This window comes from Pyrgilauda ruficollis, unplaced genomic scaffold (assembly GCF_017590135.1).
Source record: "Pyrgilauda ruficollis isolate IOZ18807 unplaced genomic scaffold, ASM1759013v1 scaffold2, whole genome shotgun sequence".
Lineage (NCBI taxonomy): Eukaryota > Metazoa > Chordata > Aves > Passeriformes > Passeridae > Pyrgilauda > Pyrgilauda ruficollis.
Genome location: NW_024519206.1, coordinates 22432822 through 22452510, shown reverse-complemented (window position 1 = coordinate 22452510; position 19689 = coordinate 22432822). Strand labels below are relative to the sequence as shown.

Genomic DNA, 19689 nt, shown 5'->3' with positions numbered 1-19689 from the left:
TTTTGCTTAGAAATACCTTTATTTTATAAAGCCACAGTTTGTTCTGTAAAGTTTTACCACACTTATAAAAAAGGGGCTGACAATTCTGAGGGACAAAAGAAAAGCTGAAAACATTTCTCGTAGTTCAGGGTTACACAAAGGTTATATTTATAATATATATATATTTATTTATAATTTGGAGACAGTAGAGATGAAACTGCAGTACGGGGGCAGCTGTGGGGTCATATTTCAGAGACTTGCTCATGTCCCACAAAGAGTGTTTCCTGACAGAAGGGATTCACCAGGACCATCCCGCTGTCGCGGTAGTCGCCGTTGGCCGGGGAGCGCGGCTCGGACAGGTGGTCCTAGGGGAAAAACAAAGAAGCAGATTGAACACTTCACACCCTTCTCCATGGCACACAGGGCTTTCCTCCCAATCCCCCAAAGGTGCCTGAATGTAGTGGGCTGTGACTCTGGAGAGCCGGGTTTGGTGAGCTGGTTTCTCCCTTGGTCAGGCAGGAGGAGCTGTGAGTGAAAAGTTCCTCTGAGGGTCTGCTGATTCTTTCTCAGCCTGGGGACCCAGAAGTCAGCTGCACCAAACTTCCAATCCCTTTGGAGCTTTCACATTTCTTGGTTATTTTTTTGTTGGTTTTTTTTTTTTTTTCCACTTTATTGTCTCATTGCAATTATTTCCCGTCTCTCAGCTGGGCTTGACTCCTCAAAGAGGCATTTTCAACTTGTTTTTAAGGTTAGAAAGCTACATATGTGGGTTCAAGCCACCCGAGCATGCCCCAGTTCAGTCATAGTCCGATCAGGTTTAAATGAGACAGCTTTTGAAGACCACCTTGTAAGTGAATAGGCCTGACATTTGATTCTGGGCAAGCTAGACCAGGTCCTGCCTTAGCTTGAGCAACATGATTGCCAGCAAAGTGGGGTTAATGAAGTGACTGTGACTGTCTAATCACATCTCAGAGGTTCCTTTCTAATTTTTTTTTTTAATTTAGTCACATGAGCTAGTCAGCTAGCTGATTTGAAAATCATTTTAGCATAAACTCAGACTCTTCACTGTTTCTAGGTTTTAATTATCTTTGAACTAAACTGAATTATTCTCTGTCTCTGAGGCCAGGGAATAGATTTCTATCAGTAGGATCACCTGCTCATGTGTGAATAATCCCACCAAACCAGTCAGATCCCTTAAGTAAAGGCTGATGAGTGTACACCACACCACCAACCTCCCCCACACACTAATGTTCTGATTACTTTTGTAGTGGAAACACTCATTCCCTGAACTGGTGTTTGAGAAGTTACAGGCAGCTCCTGAGACATAAACGTACAAAATTTCTTTGTTTTATTAACTCCCACCAGCCTTCCTTTTTTTATGCTGTGTGGCACATGCACAGTAGGCTGACTGTCAGTAATGAGCCAAACCCAAAGAACTCTCAAGAGGGAACCCAAAGGGCTCTCCTTAAGCCATCATGGCATGGCTTGACATTGGCTGTAGGCTCACAAGGAAGAGAAGCCCAGGAACAAGTTCACCAAGAGATGGTTAAAGCCCATCACCAAGCAGCAATATGGAACACATCTGCAGTGGCTGGGAATAGGATGGCAATCCAGTTTTGCTGAGATGTTTATCCCATCTAATATGTGTGTAGGAGTGAGTCTTTCCCTAAAAGCTGTTCCCCTGAACATGTGTAGGGATTTCAAAGCTTTATTTGTATGACTTCCTTTCCCCTCCTCCCAGCATGGCTTCAGCTACAGTTTTCGGACACCAGCTCTGCAAATGAGGTACCTCTGAAGTCTCCAATGACTGGATCTCTCTTGGTAACTCTACAGCATGCCTGTTGAAGTAGTCCATGGTAATAGCATTATTCCAGTAGCTCAGGTTGTTCTCTGGGTTAGATGTCTTCTTCTTCCTTCTCATGCAGCAGACTGTCAGCAGAACTGCTGTCAATAGAAACATGCCAAAAATCTGGTTATTTCCTTTCAATAAGGACTCATCAGTACCACGGATTTGTACTTCATGTTACTTAAGGAGAGGGCTGGTGACCTGCATTCATACCCTTCAGTCTCAGTCAGTCCCAGCTCTCTGCTAACAAACCCTACACAATAATGTCAGAATCTGGGCCAAGCAGATGAGGCTTTGGGCTTGGCAGCATATGCAGTTTTTGCTTTCTTATTGATGTGAGTGTATAATCTTCAAGATGTGGCTGCCTGATTAATGAAAAGCTTTGTTGTTGTAACTGATGGCAATTTAATACCTAAGCAGGGATTTATAGACCCTCTAGGAGAGAGGGCATTCCTCAGGGACTAAGATGCTTCTGCGGGGATCTTTTCTGCATCTGGTGTGTTCAGAGGCTGCACTGATGAGCACATTAGCAAGTGGGCAGTGAGAGATACTTGTCCTATTTCAAATAGCAAATTCATAAATCCCGCAGTTGTGTGGCTTCAATACCAAAAGCTTCTGAAGTGCCACTGCTCCCTGCCTCTGTTGCCTGCCATTTGTAACTTGGATTTTGGTTTGTGACCATGTTCCAACACATCAGCAACCAGCCAGAGGAACAGATGGGTTCCTGAGTAAGATGATAGAGGGGTAAGGTGCTGTGGAGATCCCCTGTGGCACCAGTCTCACATACCTTACATTTCCAGGATAGTGTTAACACCAGAGCTGGAGTTTTCCTACCTGTCTCCATCAGCCTTGGGATGTGGAATCTACTGATAAGGGTAACCTGTTCCCCCACACTTGCCTGGGCATTGGGTAATGTCTGAGAGTGGTTTTTTGTTGTTGTTTTTTTTTTTTTTTTTTCCTCACCTGCAGAGCACACTTAAGCTTTTACAATCTGAAATATCTGAACTTAAAGTAGAGCAGTTAGGCAAGACATAGTGACCAGCAAGTAAAACTCCTGATGGTCAGGAGTCTGTCTGGTCCCAGGGCCACAGGAATACCTGGGCCCCAGAAATGCCCAGGTAATTCTCTCCCAGCAGGCAGCTGAACAAAAAGCTGGCTGAGTGTTATTTTCTGGAAGTGCTTTCAGTTTATTCATCTCTGTTGCCATTCAGATGGGTAATCTTGGCAACTTTACAAGAGACAGGCAAACCCACAGCAGCAGACTTACTGCTCCCACCAGCCCTTGCTCAGGCAGAAGCTGGGATGTGTGCAAGGGTTTGCTCAGAGCTGTAATGTGTGAGCTCTGTCTGCTTCCCTTACACCTGTGGAATTCATTGGCCAGTTGTGTTTGTAATCTGCCTGATTTATACAGACAGGTAGCTGCACATGCACTTGCTTTTATTTGTACCTGTGAAATAGGAAATGCCCAGCTGTAAATTGCCTCTATCATTTTTAAATCCCTCATGGTAGAAGACAGAAAATATTAATGAAGAAGAAAAATATATTATTCCCTCAGCTACAGATAAAATTATGTATTAGAATGATAACTCAGAGGAAAGAAAAGACTGCAAAGAGATCACTGCTGCTATGTATGTTTTGACAAACATTGCAGCTACCCATGTGCCACGGATCTAATTCCTTATCCCATCTACCACATAAAAATAGCAACACAAAAGTGCAAGGCTAGAGCTCCAGTTAAAAAAAAAAAAAAAAAAAAAAAAAAAAAAAAAAAAAAAGAGGATAAACTACTAAGAATAATAATTTTTTAAAAAATCAATGTCTTTCAGTTCAGGCAGTTCTGTCACTAACGACTTCATTTGCTGACAGCCCAATAGTTTGAATCCTTCTGCTGCACCTCATGGACCCCCAGAACTTCTCTCCCTGCCTGGGGAAATGCCTGTCCTCCTGAAGGGCTGCACCTTTTATTCCTACTTTGGCTGCTACCCTCTCCATGTCCCAGCCCAGCCTGCAGGTTTGGGAAGATTAGAAAGTGATGCAGGACTTTCATTTAATCCTCACCATTGCTGGTGAGAACCAACAGTCCTTGGAGTTTTTCAGCACTCCAGCAACAAGAGATCCATCCCACAGGCACAGAGCATTTCTGAAAGATGCCTGAGGATGTGAGAGCCCCAGTAAAGTCAACTCTGCAAATATTTTTTTTGAAAGCCAAAGGTTTTATAGCTTATGAAATATTGTGGCTGCTGACAGAGGATTTGGGGTTTAGGGGCTGGAAAGCTGGCGACACTGAGTTGAGAGAGATCCCAGCTTCTTCCAGCAGGAAATGGCCTTGCCATCTGTAGATACCTACAGCAATAATTCTCCCTCTCTTAATTACACTCTTGGCCTCCAACCGTGGTGCACACACAAGAAAATGGATGGAAGAGCATGGAAAATGGGTTCCTGAGCTTCCACAAATGTGTATTTTAGCAGAAGGATGTCTATCTAAGCTGCCCCAATCCAAAGCAGAGGAGACCTCATTTAAGAGGGTGAGTGAGGACAGCAGGGCTGGAATGGGGTCAGTCCCTCTTCATCTTATATTAAATGCCCTTTTCACAGAATCATAGAATAATTTAGGTTGGAAAAGACCTTTAGGAATGTTGAGTCCAACCATTAACTTAACACTGCCAGATCCACCACTAAACAATGGCACTAAGTGCCACACCTACCACATAACATGCCATATTTGGGGCATATTTTAGTGAAATTAATGTAGCCAACATAGGACCTCCCACTTCCAGAACACTAGAACCAGGGTACAGCTTTTATATTCTTAGATATCCTTTTGTTCTCATAATTAGACTTACATGTATCACAAAAAAACTCAGACAACAACTCTAATGGCCAGGGAGGCCGTATTAGGTGGATGAAATACACAGAGGGCAGAGATGGTTTGGAAGGCACAAATGGCAGTAATGACAACAACAGAGCTGAAGAGAGAACTAGCAGCTGCACCACCCTGGTTATGTATCCTGGTGCCTTATGTGGTTAACTCTTCCCTGGATTTCAAGCAATCCTCTGGTTGCTTTCTGGGAATCAGAAAAGCTCAACTAACTTTCCTTTGCCTACTCAATGTTTAAGTCAACAGAGAGTGCCTTGAGAAGGACGTGTCAGCATTGTCCCTGTGTGAGCCTGAAGTCCCTTGTACAGAGACTGTGACACATGTTAGGAAATATCAGGGGTCTCTGGAGGTTCAGAGATTCTGGAAGCATTTCTAACCCATGTCTTTTCACATGTTAAGGAGCTGGCTGCTGATGAGCTCCAGCCCTGACGGTGGACATTCTTTGGCCATAGGGCAAGTTACATCTGCATTATCTGTCCCCCCAGCCATGACACAGGACATAAAACGTCCCACAAATGTGAGAAACAAGATTCTCACAGATTTACAAGTTCCCAGGCTGGTGGGAACATGTCCATCACCTACTGTCACCCACCTAGCACCTGCACACCAGGAGACTTTCACCTGTTACCTTTAACATAATCTGTATTTAAGATACAGCACATTTCATAGGAAAATACTCAGCTTTATTTAAGGATACAGAGTGACCAGATGTCCATCCCATTCCCACAAATTTTGTTTCAATGTTTAATTTCTATTGTGGGGACATGCTTACATTACTCTTGTATAAATACCTTCACCTTCAGCCGTTACTTCCTCCATGTTCTTTTGCCTGTTTTTATTCAAAACTTCCACTATGCTGTCAGAAATCTCTCCTATATATTTAGGCTTCAGCCTCTTTTTGTCTACATCTTGGCACAAGTGGAATTATGTTGCATTTCTCCACCCCTAAGTCATTCCATTTCTCTTTTCTAATCTTCTGGTGGTTTTTTCTTTTTAAATATAACCCACTATGACTGTATACCACATTCAATCCAGCTTCATTAATGCAGTGTAATGAGATCATACCAATTCCCTACAGTTTTCTGACAGTCTTTCCCTTCAACTCACTAAAATATTTTACCAATCTTACACAGCTGCATACTCCCTTCCCCCACTTTCCAGCCCCCACACAAAACACAGTGTTAACAGACCTGAAACTGTAAGCACTTAAAAGTCAGGCAATATTCAGGGTGAAGAATCTTCATTTACTTCTCCCTATGCCTGCAGGTCACAACATAATCTAAGTTTAAAGAAGCCTTCTCTCAATGACCAAAAGTGCTTTTTCTGTATTTCCTTCAATTTCCCTGGTTTCCTATATGTAGCAGCACATACTTAGCTGTGATAAAGGTATCAGGATGGATTTGGTTATTGACTACAGCTGCTGACATCTGGAGACAGGAGTCACTCCAGCTCAGAGTTCACACCTGCAGATTAGGCTCAGGGCTTGGGATCTCTCGCTTCAGACCAGAAAGCAAGCATAGCTTTTGTGATGGAGAAGGTGAGGTAATTTTGGAAAGTGTTCCAGTGCATGAAATGTGAGCTAAGTGAGGTTAGGCTCAAGGCAATTCTTCACATATTCTCTGAGTTCTGCTGATGCCTGTATTGAGAGGCTCAGCCTTCCTCTCATGTTCTCCTGTGTCAGCAGAACTGGCTGGCTAAATTGACTTGTGTGCATCTGATTTGCAAGTTCCTGTTCTTCCACATTTTATTGTGTCATTCTGTAGTTACAGTGACGCAAGCACCAGGAGCCCAAGGACTGGAACGGTGAGTTTTAAAATGAGCTCATATTGTTCTTGTTCTGCATTGCAGAGAGAGGCACCTACACATGTACAACAGCACGTGCACAAAAATGTTCAAGGCTGCCTGAAGGACACTGCAAAACCAACCCAAGCTGTGACATGAAGAAAATAGTTACATCACTGTTATATATGATTTTGCTGTTCTGGGAAAGGGAATGATACAGAATCCTTCATTTTTGCAGCCCTCCCATGGCATTAGCAACATTATTCTCATTATTTATATCATGAAACTGAGCTGCCAAAAGATGAAATGATTTCCCTAGGTTCATGCAGCAGAGATGGCTTGTGCATTCCTACTCAAAGCATTACTCTTCTGGCTAGCAGTTTCAGGGGTTTCAGTGGGACTCAAAATTCTGTGCATCTGTAAAGAAGTAGGAATTGTAAGGGTGGGAGGCTAAATCCAGCTCCTATTTAAGCAGGTGAGTTCTTGAGTAACAGATTTCAGGCTTGTGTTACAGCCCCTGAGCTGTGCCACCAGCACACCTGGGGGGGACCTGCCAGTCCTCAGTGGGGCTCAGATGTCAGGGCACAGTGATGCTGAACAAACACTCTGCTGCTTCCTGCTCTTTGGTGCAAATCCCCACAGCAGGGATGGGCCAGCAAGGAAACCCCTGCAGGGTCTGTCCTCTGTGAGGAGAAGTAAGGCAACCCAAGCACTTCTTCCAGTGGGGATGAGGAGCCAAAGGCTCCTGTGGTTGCTCTCCAGCAAGTCACTTCCCGTGCTATAGAAGCTCAAATGCCCACAGGTTTTCATGTAACAGGTGCCTGTCACTACAAGGTGTGACAGCAAGCAGCATGGAGGGATCAGAGAGGGACAGAAACATCTTTGCAGTATCATGATGTGTTTCCCCTTCCAAAGATTTTTGGGTAGCACAAGCTGTGCCCAGAAGCCCTCCAAAGAAAGCTTTTCCAGCCTCCTTGTAACTCCTCACACAGAGGAGAGATTATATGGAAAGACACAGGGCTCCTGGCAGAGGAGAGATGCTCTGGTCATTGCACAGCTCTTCAAAGGCTCTGGGAAAGCAGAACAGAGGTCAGCGAGCTGCATGGGCTCAGGGCACCCCTCATTAGCAGGACAAGGGAGCTGAGTTAATTGGATTCCTGCAGCTCTGCAGCCTCACGCACAGGCTCTGGGTTGCCTCTGTTCACCTCTTTCCATGTTTTTGCAGGGTGTGTGGCTAACTTCCCCGCCTTGAGGCTGTCTCTCTGCCTGGTGCTCAAGGTGCCAGCCTGAGTGCAGAGCCACCAGCTCACAGCCCACAGAGCCACCTGACCTCCCCATGTCAGGGTCCTCTGTGACTTCCCCTGTGGCTTGATCCCTCCTAAGGCAGCTCAGATATTTAACAGCACAGGATTGTGTCTCTATAGCCTTTCAACATCCCAAGGCAGGAGCACGACAATATTTTTTCCTCAATCCGTGCCCACAACAACCGCGAGAGCCTCTCTTGGAAAACTTCTTCCCTGTTTGAAGATGAAATGAAACCCAAATATTTGTTCTTCATCCTTCTCCCGGCATCAGCCCGCTCTAGGCCAGAGGAGAGAGGCATGTGCCAGCGCTTGTGCCCGGGAGGTGGCGACAGTCCCCTTCGCGCTGCCCGCAGCCCGTCGAGAGAGACAGCGTCCCCGCGGTGCGCCTGACACAGCCAAACGGCGGGATGGAATCAATTTCCTACATCTAAAGCCAGATCACCCCCAAAACATACCATGTAAATGCTTGCCTGCCGTTCATTTCAGCTCTGACATACACCCGAGGATCCCCGGATTTTAAAAGGAGAGTCCCAATGAAGGTCATCCTCAGGAATCTGGTCTTGAAAGCAGGACTTAAATACTTGAATCGTTTAAACACTCAATTGTATTAGAGCTGATACAGATAACTTTCAAAATAGCATTTGAATTTTTTTTTTAGAAAAATGTAGCTTATGAATATAAGAACCAGAAGAGTCACATGAACACATGGCACAAATGAAAAGATGAAAAGTGCTAACACCTCTATTTAATGAACAGTGCGTTAGCACTCCTTCTATCAGACTTCTCATTTTATTATTACTATTGTTGTTGTTACTGTTATTATTATTCAACTCATATATGGCACTCTGCACGCACCCCACTGGCTATGCTTCTGATGCTTGTGTTGTATAGTTTTGCACTTCTTATTTTGTATTTAGATGCCTTCTACCCAGCTCAGCTTTCTTTCTGGATATTGGCCCAAAAAGTAATTAGTGGAAAAATTTATTTGATCCTCTAGTTCTATTGATGGACAGACAAGGCATAGTTCATCAAATCATCAAATATTGCTGCTTCTGACCACGTGCTTGCTAAGATCCAGTTTCTCTTCTCCATCTTGCACAGAAATGCACATGCAAATTCTGCTTTGGTTCCTCTTTGCCTATCTTTTAGCCTTAAGCTTTGTTCTCACTTGTGGTTTTAACCACATTGGCAATAGCAGAATTGATGGTCCCAGAGGTGTGAATCTAACAAATATGCTGACCCAATCCAATAATTTGCAGCTGCTGAAAGATTAGTATGGTCCCCTCTCCAGGTCTGCATTCCTGCAGTCTCATCCTTTCTGGGTCTCATGCTCATCTGACTCTGTGGGGAGCTGATTCAGCTCACTGGGTGGACAGAAAGTACCAAAATGTGAATATTTTTTAGCCACTTCAACAATCTGAAAGTGTCTCGTGAAAAGGTGAAAAGTCAGGCCCAGGCTGAAGGAGAGGGGCAGGATCAGGTGCGTGCACGTCAGAAAGGGCAGGAGAGAGCAGCACTGTCCTTTCTGGTGGGAGTAAGCTGTGTGTGAGACTGGCTCAGGCAGCTCATCTAGCCTTGTCCTCAGTGCAGCTCATAGCTGTAAATAACAGCATCAATACTCGGTGTTGTTGGCTGCTACCCCTTTGTGTTTCCTCAGGCAGCAAAGGCTGGGAAATGTTTGGTTTTGTTTCATTCCAGACAGATCAGAATAATCACACCCCATGACAGTGAGACCCCAGAGAATATGTTGTCCCACCAAGTTGCTACAGTCCAGCTAGGCACGGGACATCCTGGCAAGCACTCACAAGCTTGCTCATAATTTCCCATGTGTTTTTTGAAATTGAGTCAAACAACAAGACCCTGAGCCAGCTCTGGAAACCCAACCTGCCCTGGTCCTGCAGGTGGCTGACTCCAGGTGTCTGAAAGCCAAGGTTTCTTTTCCCTTTGGCAACTGTAAATTGGAATTAAAACTGAGGAAACCAGCACTTTGGTTATCAGGTTTTTAAATCGGATAGTTCATGCACTACCTGCAATGAAATATTTTATTGCACTGGAAAACTGGTGTTTCCTGAATTATTAGTCATTACAGATGTTATTAATCCTTTGGGTTAGCAGTGGGTTTTTTAATTCCAGTTTCAGGGTAGCAAATACCAGTTCCTAGATAAAAGAATTGCTGTCTAAAAGGATCACTGTCTTTGATCAAGTTTTTGTTCACTGTCTTAAACAGTTTGGAGAAAAGCTGTTTCACATTCTACAGTTGTTCAGGCTAGTGTTACACCCTCAAGTGGAGAGTTACCCCATAAGATTTTGAATAACAATAGAGTGAGTATGCTTTGACTGTAACATTTTAGTCCTGCATTTTGAAGTTAAACACTCTGGTCAGTGAATGTGATGCCTGTACATCTCATCCATCCCAAGGCGACCTGCCTCTGTTAGGCCTCCAGCTAGTCCTTGAATCGTGGGCCGAAATCTGAATATTAAAGAAAGAGAAAGCGAAATAAAGTGGCAATTAACTTACAACATGAGGATATAGGGACGCTGATAGCCAGAATTATCCAGGCAATGTCCATCTTGCTGAGACAGATGGTTGCTCTGTGCTGGGGTTTGTCCCCCTCGGTGACATGGGAGATGTTTCCTTGCACACCTGGTTTCCAGGTCCCGGCAGGAACCAGTCTGTTCAGGAAGTTCCCAGTGGCGGTGGAGCCAGCTGTGGAGGTGGAGCTGGACAACCTGGTGGCAGGCACTGAGGAGAGAGCACTGCCCGGCGACGTGGCATTGGTCACCGCGCTGTGCTGCGTCGGAGTGAGTCCCTCGGGGTCTCCCGCTGACGGGGACGAGATGCTGACGTCAAAACTGGTCTGAACTGAGTGACCAGATGCTGCTGTAGCAGATCCAGAGCCAGCAAACAGAGGGACATTTGTACTGAGATTCAAGGTTACCCAAGAGTTGTTTTTGCTCAGCATATCCCACATGCCATAGTGGGTGGGTTTAAAAGGCACCGACACTGCTTCAGGATCAGTTGATGGTCCAGCAGTTGTGGTGGCAAAATCTGCCTCCTGCACTACTACCTCGGTCCCATCCCCTCGCTCTGCTTCCCTAAGGCTTCCCGAGGTGTTGCGGTGGGGAGAAGGGTCTGAGTGTGTAGTTCTTGCCAGCCCCATTCCATTTGGATCACTGGATGCTGTGGTCTGGGACTGAAACGGGTGGTCTGTGAAAGGGCTCCTCAGGGTAGGGAAGGGAGAGTGCAGGGTCGTCTTTAGGTAAGGCTCTGTCGACTCTGAGAAGTTGCCTTTGAAAACCTGGAATATTTTCCCCTTGGGGCGAGACTGTCCTGAGTACAAAGCACTCTGGTTGTACAAATGGTAAGTTTCCTTCTCGCCGATGCGAGGGCCACTCTCTTGCTCTTGCCCGGTAGAAGGGGCTTTCTCCACCAGGCTGATGGGGTGGGACATGGCTTGAGCAGATGTGGGAAGGGGCTCTGCCGTGTGGTGGTCTTTGTGGTGAGGTGTTGTTCCCATGGCTGTGATAGTTGTAGTGTTCATCGGGAAGCCCTGAGAGGAGGAGACAGTGGGAGACAGTACCTGAACAGAAAACACCAGCTCTTCTGTCAGTGCCAAGATCAGTAGAACACCTGAGGAAAAAACAAAAAGAGGGTGAGATACTGGGGAGGAAGGGGTGGATGGGGACAGCATGGCTTGTGTATCTGGCAGGAAGGAATACCTTCCATGTTCTGCAGAAGGACAGAAGAGTTAACATCCAACTTTGTCTGCTTCTCTGAAAAGTAGGAAGAGAAAGACAAATCTGCAGGAGCTGTGGTGACCCCATGGCCATGAAAGCGATGAGCAAGATTACAGGGAATTTCTGTAGTAAAGAAAGAGAGGACCTTGCAGTATCGACTCATGTGAAGCTTTAAAATGCCATAGGCAGGTGATTTCCCTGGAGAAGCTAAAAAGCATCCTACATTTCAGGAGCAGAAACAACAGACGTTCTCATTTTCATCGTGGCCAGGAGGTGTCCAGATGAATGTCCATATCATTATGGGAAACCTTAGTCTGCTCACTCCTTTGGCCTCAAAATCCTAAATTTGGCTGCCTCCAGTCTTGGCTGCCATTAAGCAATCTGTTTTTTGAAAGAGCAGCTGCTTAGGCCTTGCTGAAAATTAGGTCAAGAAGGGATGTCTGATGAGAGGGCTACCTGGGTTACACATGCTGTGCTTTACTTAGCGACTTTGGAAAATCTAGTCACTCCAAATGTCAAAAATTAACAAGAAAACACAGCTATCCCAGCCATTTAAAAAAACATTGTGATTATTGTGATTTAACACAACTGCCCTTCACACCCATAACCAAAGTTTTGTTGTAACCTGTTCTGTGCTCACATGTGCTGTGGGGTTGAATTGTATGAATTTTGCCTCCCACCTCCCTCAATGCTGCACATAATTTCAGGAGGTGCCAGATCCACACTGCTGGGAACATCAATTCTTTCATTTATTCCTAGTTCAGATAATGGAGGTGGGCAGCTGCAGTAGCATAAGCCTCCCCGGGACGCAGGGCTAATACGCCGTGAGTTAGCGTGACCTGCAGGGACCACATCAATCACATGTCACCATTTCCATATGTTGAAGCTGTCGAGTGTAATGTGGATCTCTGCCTACCAGGAAGCACACGGAATAAATCCATTTTGCACAGTCCACTGAGCATCATCAGATGGCACCATTATCACTGTGCTAGTGTGAATTTCAACCAGCAGCGTCGGGGTGAAAAATGTTGTCATGGTCTTAACAAATCAGGGAGATGAGTTCGTCAAAACTGCAGGTCTCCAAACTGGGTGATGATCAACTTCCAGCCAGGACTGTGGAGTGCTTACCTCCCCCTGCTCTACCCTTCCTAGTTGGCCAGCTTTCTCCATGAGTGTTGTTATGCCGTTTAGTTTTACACTCTTTGGGAATGTCTGTTATGGGCCAAAGGAAGACAGGGACTTGGGAAAATGAAAGAAGATCTCTGATTAGGTGTCTTCTGGCCTTGTTTCTTTTCATGTTGGGCAAATGCAAATGTGAGGAAATGAATTTATTCTGAATCCTGAGTATTGTTCACACCCATGCATGATCATTGCAATACTTGTAGCAAGAACTCACCAAAGGAGCAGTATCTGTTCCTCTCACCCAGCTAAATGTTCTACTGTGATCACTACCCATCATTTCTGAACCAGAGAAGTGCAAAGCTCTGCAACCAAAAAAATTCAGCTCATCTTGCCCCCAGCAGCCTCCTGTTACTTGGAAGGGTATCCAGAAGATGGAAACACTGACTAAATAACATGGTGAGAGCCAATTACAAGTAATGCACTTTCCCCTGCCTGATGCTAAAATTAGCTCTTTTTTTTTTTAATTTCTGGAATAAATATCTCTGCCAAATAAACCATCATCCGGGATACTGCTTCCCAGTTCCTAGACAGCCACAGACAATATGCTCTTAGCAGAACACCTATTCAAATTAAAACCCATGAATTCTCTACACTGAGATGCAACCAGGAGAGCAGATTGGGCTGTACCCATGGAGCATCATTCTTGGAAATAAAAGGCAGGAGTTATCCTCACATATTTGGCAGTGCTTATTCTGAGGTCAAGGTCAAAGCAGATATTCTAGTGTCCATATGGCTAATATTTCATGCCAAGACAAGTTGGTGCCACAGAACAAATTCAAAGAGGAAAGGATGACGATTTATTTTGGATTTGGATTGTGGAGATAATGGTCCAGGAAACTTTGGGCTTGCTGTTCTGAGCACACAAGATAAAAGTATGTTGGCAGATACTATGAGATACTAGATTATAATGGTTGTAATGCCTGTTGGAATTTTTGATTGTTCTTTGTGTAACTACCTTCTCTCACACCTCACACAAAAAAAATCCATCACTGTTGGATCAATGTTTTTTCTCCAAGATACTCCTGAAGGAATAAAGAAGTTGTCAGCTTTTATGCATAATGTACCCTGGGGTTAGAAACCCCGATCTTTTGCTGAAAACCCACCTAATATCCATCTCCACTTCTTGAAATACTGATAAATCTGAGGCTTGCCCCTATAAACATTTATAGTCTCTCTGGAACAGTCTGTTGCGGTAGCAGGTCACTGCACATCAGGCATGGCAAACCAGATGCATTTAGCTCGTACCTTTAGGTGGCTTGTAAAGTATGAATAAATATTTATAGGAAATACTACATCAGAAGTAATTTATCTGACAATAAACAATAACTCCCATGACATTTGGCTGTCCCAGGTTGCGGCAGTCAGGTTTTGCTCATCTGCCACTCTTGCTTTAAAAGCCTCTGCAGAGCCACTGTGGCCCTATAAGCTACAGCTTTTTAGGACATTTTTTCTGCTGGTTGGATGGCCCACACTAATTCCTTCAGGAACCACCAGAGCTAATCTGTGCCCCTAACTACTGGAATAATATTCAGCTTAGCAGATAATTGTAAAAATAGCCAGTGCTCTATATTTAGAGAGGAACAGCTGATGATAAGGACTTCACAGTGGGTTTTGTTGGCCCTTTTAAGTAGAATTAATTTGCTGGAAAGCAAAAGTAAAGCTGGAATTGGTATTTTTAGATGCTCTGCATCATCACCCAAGCATGCTTTGTCTGGATTTGCAATGACTTGATTGCCCAGAGCTCTCACTTACTTTTCTATCATTGAGGATACAAAATGAGGATACGGCAAAGCCTTACAAAGTGGGGGTCTTACTGAATTCCCTGATACTGGACTGCCCTTATTGGCAACTTTGGCTTAAGCCTGGGAAAATGATATTCTGAATTTCTGTACTCAGGCACAGGAGGCATTTGTCCCAGAAATGGACTTATCCAGCACCCGTGACGTTCCTTCCTTTTCTTCCCTCTGTGCTTCACAAATGCAGCCGTACTAAGTGAAGGACCATGGTGCCCTGGTGGGTACAATGCCAGCTGTTCCCTGGTGCCTCAGCTTACCTTCAATTCTATTACCAGTAAAAGGATGCCTTCTGGATGCTATCAAGCTCTCCTTGCCAAACTTTGATTTTCCAGGTGAGATAGCAAATGCTCTTGTTTAGTTCAAAGTGCAGTCCTGCAGTCTTTGCCTTCATTTTTGTCTGCCTAAGGCTCTTAGAGCTGATTTTACTTAGAGCTTGAGGCCTTTGGAGTAAGGACTGGCAGTCCTTACATCCTACTGGCACAACAGTAATATAGACTGATGCAAGCACATTATAGCAAATAATAATATTTTCAAAGGTCAGCTCACACCATTAAGCTTTTTCATAAGGGGTTGTTTCTAAGGTACAGGAGCTCAGGGTCAGAACAGATCACACTGGTTTGTGTTTTAAATGCTATTAATTCATGCTTTTGGAACCTAATTTTATGGCTACATTAAATCCATTCAACCCTAATAAGAAGGCTGATTGACCTGACATCTCTGTGGTGTGAACTGTGGTCTTGCACAGTGCACAGCACACCAGGAAGGGCATATTAGGCACAAAATAATTAAGTCAAGGATGAAACACAGCAGAGTGACAGCAGAATGTACACAGAGGGTGTGGATGTGCATTTAGCCATAAAAACTTCCTGACCCCATGGTGCAATGGTTCAAATCTTAACAGGATCTCCCTGCAGTGCTTCTTTCCACTGTACACTCATATGAGGAGCCTGGAAATGGTGTGTATAGTTGTGTATGTGAAGGAAATGAAGTAGTTCCTTTACATCAATGTTTTAAAAGACTGTGGTTTATGTCTTCAATGAATCTCAGAAAAGTCTGGGGTTAAGAGTACTTGGCTTTCCTAGACTATGAAATCCTTAGGGTTCTACCACTTGGAAACTTCCTTGTGACCCTTTTATTTGCACACAAGCAACAGAACTGTGTCCCTCCTTAACAGAAAAAATGAGCAATTCAGGCCTCAGCAGTTTATGCTCTTTGTTTTATCTCTGGACTTTGGGAGGCTCCATGATGAGCCAGTGTCCTGGCACAGGACAGCATGAGAAGGTTTTTCCACTCAGGAGTAAATTCTGCCTGGTTCTGCACGGGACACTTCATGGGCACTTTGAGAACAGCCTTTTTGCCTGACATGGCAGAGCAGGCATGTGGCTGTCGAGTCAGCTCATGCGTTCAGCCTCCCTGGGGCACCCCCTTTAAACAACACAAACTTATGTAACTCCTGTTCTAAAGCCTGTGGAAAGGTTCCCAACGACTTTAGTGAGCTTTGGATCAAGTCCTAATTGCCAGAGATACAGTGGAAACTTTTGATCTGCACATTTACATTTTCTACAGCGAATGAAAATGCACAACGAGCTCAGTCTGGTGTTTGACCCCTTCTGGCCTCTGCTACCTCGGACCTTGCAGCAAGACAAACAGAGCCAGCCTGAGCAGTACTTGGCAAACATTTTTGCTCTAGGAAGTCAGGAAGAGCTTTTTGTGCAGAGACCTACTGCTGGACTCATTATTTCAGACTGCCGTGGGCAAGGAAAGCAACGGGAGCTGTCCTACAAAGGACCCATTATCTACAGACCCAGGGCTTAGGTGCACATGGCCGCAGTGAGGGATGCTGAAGCTCTCCATGCTCCTGTCTTAGTAATAGCAAGAGAAGAGTGTGCTTACCTTAACCTTAACCTTAACCTCTTCAAACAACAACAACAAAAGCTTTATGAAACAAAAGCTTTCTTCTCAACATTAATAACTTCTCATGTGTCCCTCAACAAACCTAAAATGTTACAAGGAGCAAAATGAATCTTTAATAGGTGGAAACTGTGTACAAAGTGTGCATTATTACTTCTGTTACGGTCATTTCTTTGTGGTCTGTCTAAGCAATACAATTTTCACTCACAATAAAGCAGCCTTTGTATAAACAAAGAGTTAAGCAAATTTAATCTCTGTGATTGGTTGCAGAACTGAGGGGGAAAAAAAAAAGTAGGTTACTCTGCATAGAAAATTTATCTACTCTGAAAGTCTATCTGTCATGCCAGAAATCCCAGATATTCACTTACAAGTTATTGTATGTTTTCCCTGGTATTAGACGAGTGATCAACCTGAAATTCAGCACACAAGCATTTGGTAAAATGCAGGGAATGAGACACACGGAGTAACAGCTCTATTTACAGTAACATTAAACAGCATCAGCAGAAGCTCTGGAAATCACATGTACAAACACAAATTAAGCAGCTCTTGCTGACACTCCCTGTGCAACAACAGTAACAGCAGTTACAGTTTTCATGTGGCAATAATTCACAGTCCTTTAAAGATACAAAAACATCGTGGACCACTATTACTGCTTTAAAATGCACTTACACCACAGACTTTGAGAGAGCGAGCCTGTGAATCAAAATTAAATTCTGGCCCTCCAGAGAGTTAAACAATAGGTGATACAAAAAGAACAGTGTCATGTACTCACAGAGCAAGCAGTTCCCAATTTGTTCTCACACTGCACTAGAGACTCACAGATACTACAGGGATAGGTGCTTTAGAAATTATTTAAATCCCCTACTCCGATAAATATATACAGATATTGGAGCTGTTCAAGCTTGTGATAAGGCTTGCTGACAATCAGGGCTACAGTAATTACTGAGAGGAGGGTAATAAAAAGAAAGAGCCCCACTCTATCTGCTCATTCAAGGTAAGCACTTACCTGAAAATATCATTTGGACTTGTCAGCAGACATCCTCACCTGCTCACATCACAAGGATTTGGAAGCTTCATCTCTCAGTGGAAAAAGGAAAAATACATCTCTCTAATGAGGCAGTTGCACGCAGGAGTTGCTGTTATTGTTGGAACTGGTTTGAAGGAATGAGGACAGAGACAGCCCAGGCAGGCGTGTCTTGCAGGGCTGTGCAGCGAGAGGGCTCACTCCTTTATGGAGTACCTTTGCAACTGCAAGGCAAGATTACTTACTGAGCCAGTCCCCCTCTCTGCCAGCAGATCGAAGGGCTGCTTGGTATTCCAGCTTGGTTTCCCATCAAGTCCAGATACAGTTTGTCTGACACGAGTCTATTCAGATGCCAGAGGATTGCTGGCAGTTCTCGTTTTCCGGGAACAAAACAGCAACAAGCACCCCAGCTGCATGCCCTTGTGAGGCTGTTCAGTCCCTATTCCAAGGCAGAGTGCCCTCCCTCCAGAGCAGTGTTTAGTTTTTTGTGTGTGGATAGATTTTACAGATCACCTCCTGCTTCTGCACCTCCACCAGACTATCCACTTATTCAATTATCTCTAATGATATTAATATTCCTGTCAGAGGAAAATACAGGGAATGAAATAGTGATCGCCCTCTCTCCTTCTCCTTCCCTGGCATCAAAATGCTCACTCTGTATTTTATTTCTTCACTCCTCAGTGGCGAATGAGCAATTTCAACTTGTAACCATAAAGAAATTCACAGATCCTGTGATTACTGAAGTCATAATCCTACCTCCCTTCTTCCATTTCTTCTATTTTTTTTTTTTTTTTTTTTAGTTTCTCCCTGTCTCTTTGGCACAGCTGGCTGTCTGGAAGAACACACTGCCTGGAGAGCACAAAAATGTGTCCTGGGCAGCAAAATACCAATCCCTCAAAAGGCACAGGAAAATTTTAAGAGAGCAATAAGTTGGGGGCTTCTTGAGGGTTTTTGACTCAGAGTTCCTGTTGTACCCAAAGATGCTGTAGCAGCCCAAGCAGTTTTAACATGGGCTTCTCACAAAATAAATTCTTCTAGGGAGAAAAGCTAGTTCTTACTTCTCACCTACCATACCAGGTGAGAACATCCTATTTTTTTCCAGGCCTTGGAAATTAGTATGTTGCCACCAGACTTCTTTTTTGATGCCGTGGCCAAATCTGTAAGAAGTGATGTTGTGACAATAGGTTTGAGATGTGGCAGGACTAGCAGCTATGGGGACTCTGATAGAGACACCAATGCTGATTTTTGGGGACAAAAGTACCTATCAGGAGAGAAAGCAGGTACATATATCACAAGCAGTTACATATATTTCACCCACAGTTACACAAACTCTGTCTTCACAGGTTTGATAATTTAATGAAGGATGTGGAAAAACAGTACGAATAATAATCTTAGGTCTGTTTTGCATTTCTGTGCTTTTGTGATGATGCTCCTTTTCTCCCTACCATTTGCAGTTCACTTTTTTTCCCTTACTGTTTCCAGCCTGAAGGTTTTTCTAAATAAAGATATTTAGTGCATTATAAAAAAAGAAAAGGTCCTTAAAAATATCAGCTTGTTTAGCAGTTTCTAGAACTCAGGGCTGATTAAGAGCTTGCGGCTGAAACAATGATTTAGCATGAAGCTGCAGCTGATGTAACAAGAGAACCATGCCACGTATTTTAACCTTTACTGGGGGATTTGCCACATCTGTAAGTAGTAATTCACCACAGATTTCTTCCCTGAGTGCTGTCGTGGATGGAAACATATGGTCCAAAACTGCAAAGACTGTCATTTGGAATTTCAGATAAAAACTCTTCATAAGAACAGAGGCTCTGTGCATTCCCTTGTCCAAAAACACATGGAACAAACCAAAAATATTTTTAAAAGCACATGAGCATTCCTTGGTCTGACAGCTCCCCCCTCACACAAAGCTTGTCCAGCCCCAGCTTTGCAAATGCACATCCCTTCCTCTCCAGCCTTGACTTGGCAGCAGTTTTTGTTGGCAGGATGCTGTTGCCAAGGGAGACAGAAAGGATGTGCAGCTGGCTTTTCTTTCACCTGCACTTAGTGCTGCTGATCCTATTTATGTTACTGCAGAACCTTTGGCTTCTAAGAGACCTACCATCAATGTCACCGGACCTTTTGAAGAGTTTTGACAATGACACAAATAGCTGTGGCCTCTGATGAAAAACTTAAAATAGGACCTTGCCAAAGACAGGATGTAGTTGGTGTCACTGATGCTAACTCAAGCTAGGGTGTCCATTTCCCAA

The 19689-nt window shown here is 44.2% G+C and overlaps 1 protein-coding gene across 1 annotated transcript; it reads right to left on the bottom strand.

Moving 5' to 3' along the window:
- Window positions 1-17582, bottom strand: TMEM108 (transmembrane protein 108). The gene is made up of 4 exons (XM_041466450.1): window positions 17423-17582; window positions 10308-11420; window positions 1769-1923; window positions 1-344 (listed from the first exon to the last, which is right to left on the bottom strand). Exons 1-4 carry the CDS (start codon window positions 17433-17435, stop codon window positions 222-224), a joined length of 1404 nt encoding a protein of 467 aa, XP_041322384.1. The 5' UTR covers window positions 17436-17582; the 3' UTR covers window positions 1-221.
- Window positions 17583-19689: the final 2107 nt, after the last annotated feature.

Bases quoted from the DNA above. Each gene is read 5' to 3' on its own strand.
- TMEM108 (XM_041466450.1), bottom strand. The intron at 1,924-10,307 runs GTAAGTTAATTG...TTCTATTGACAG, and splicing joins CGTCCCTATATCCTCATGTT to CAGTTCTGCTGACAGTCTGC. The intron at 345-1,768 runs GTACCTCATTTG...TTTTTCCCCTAG, and splicing joins AGTCATTGGAGACTTCAGAG to GACCACCTGTCCGAGCCGCG.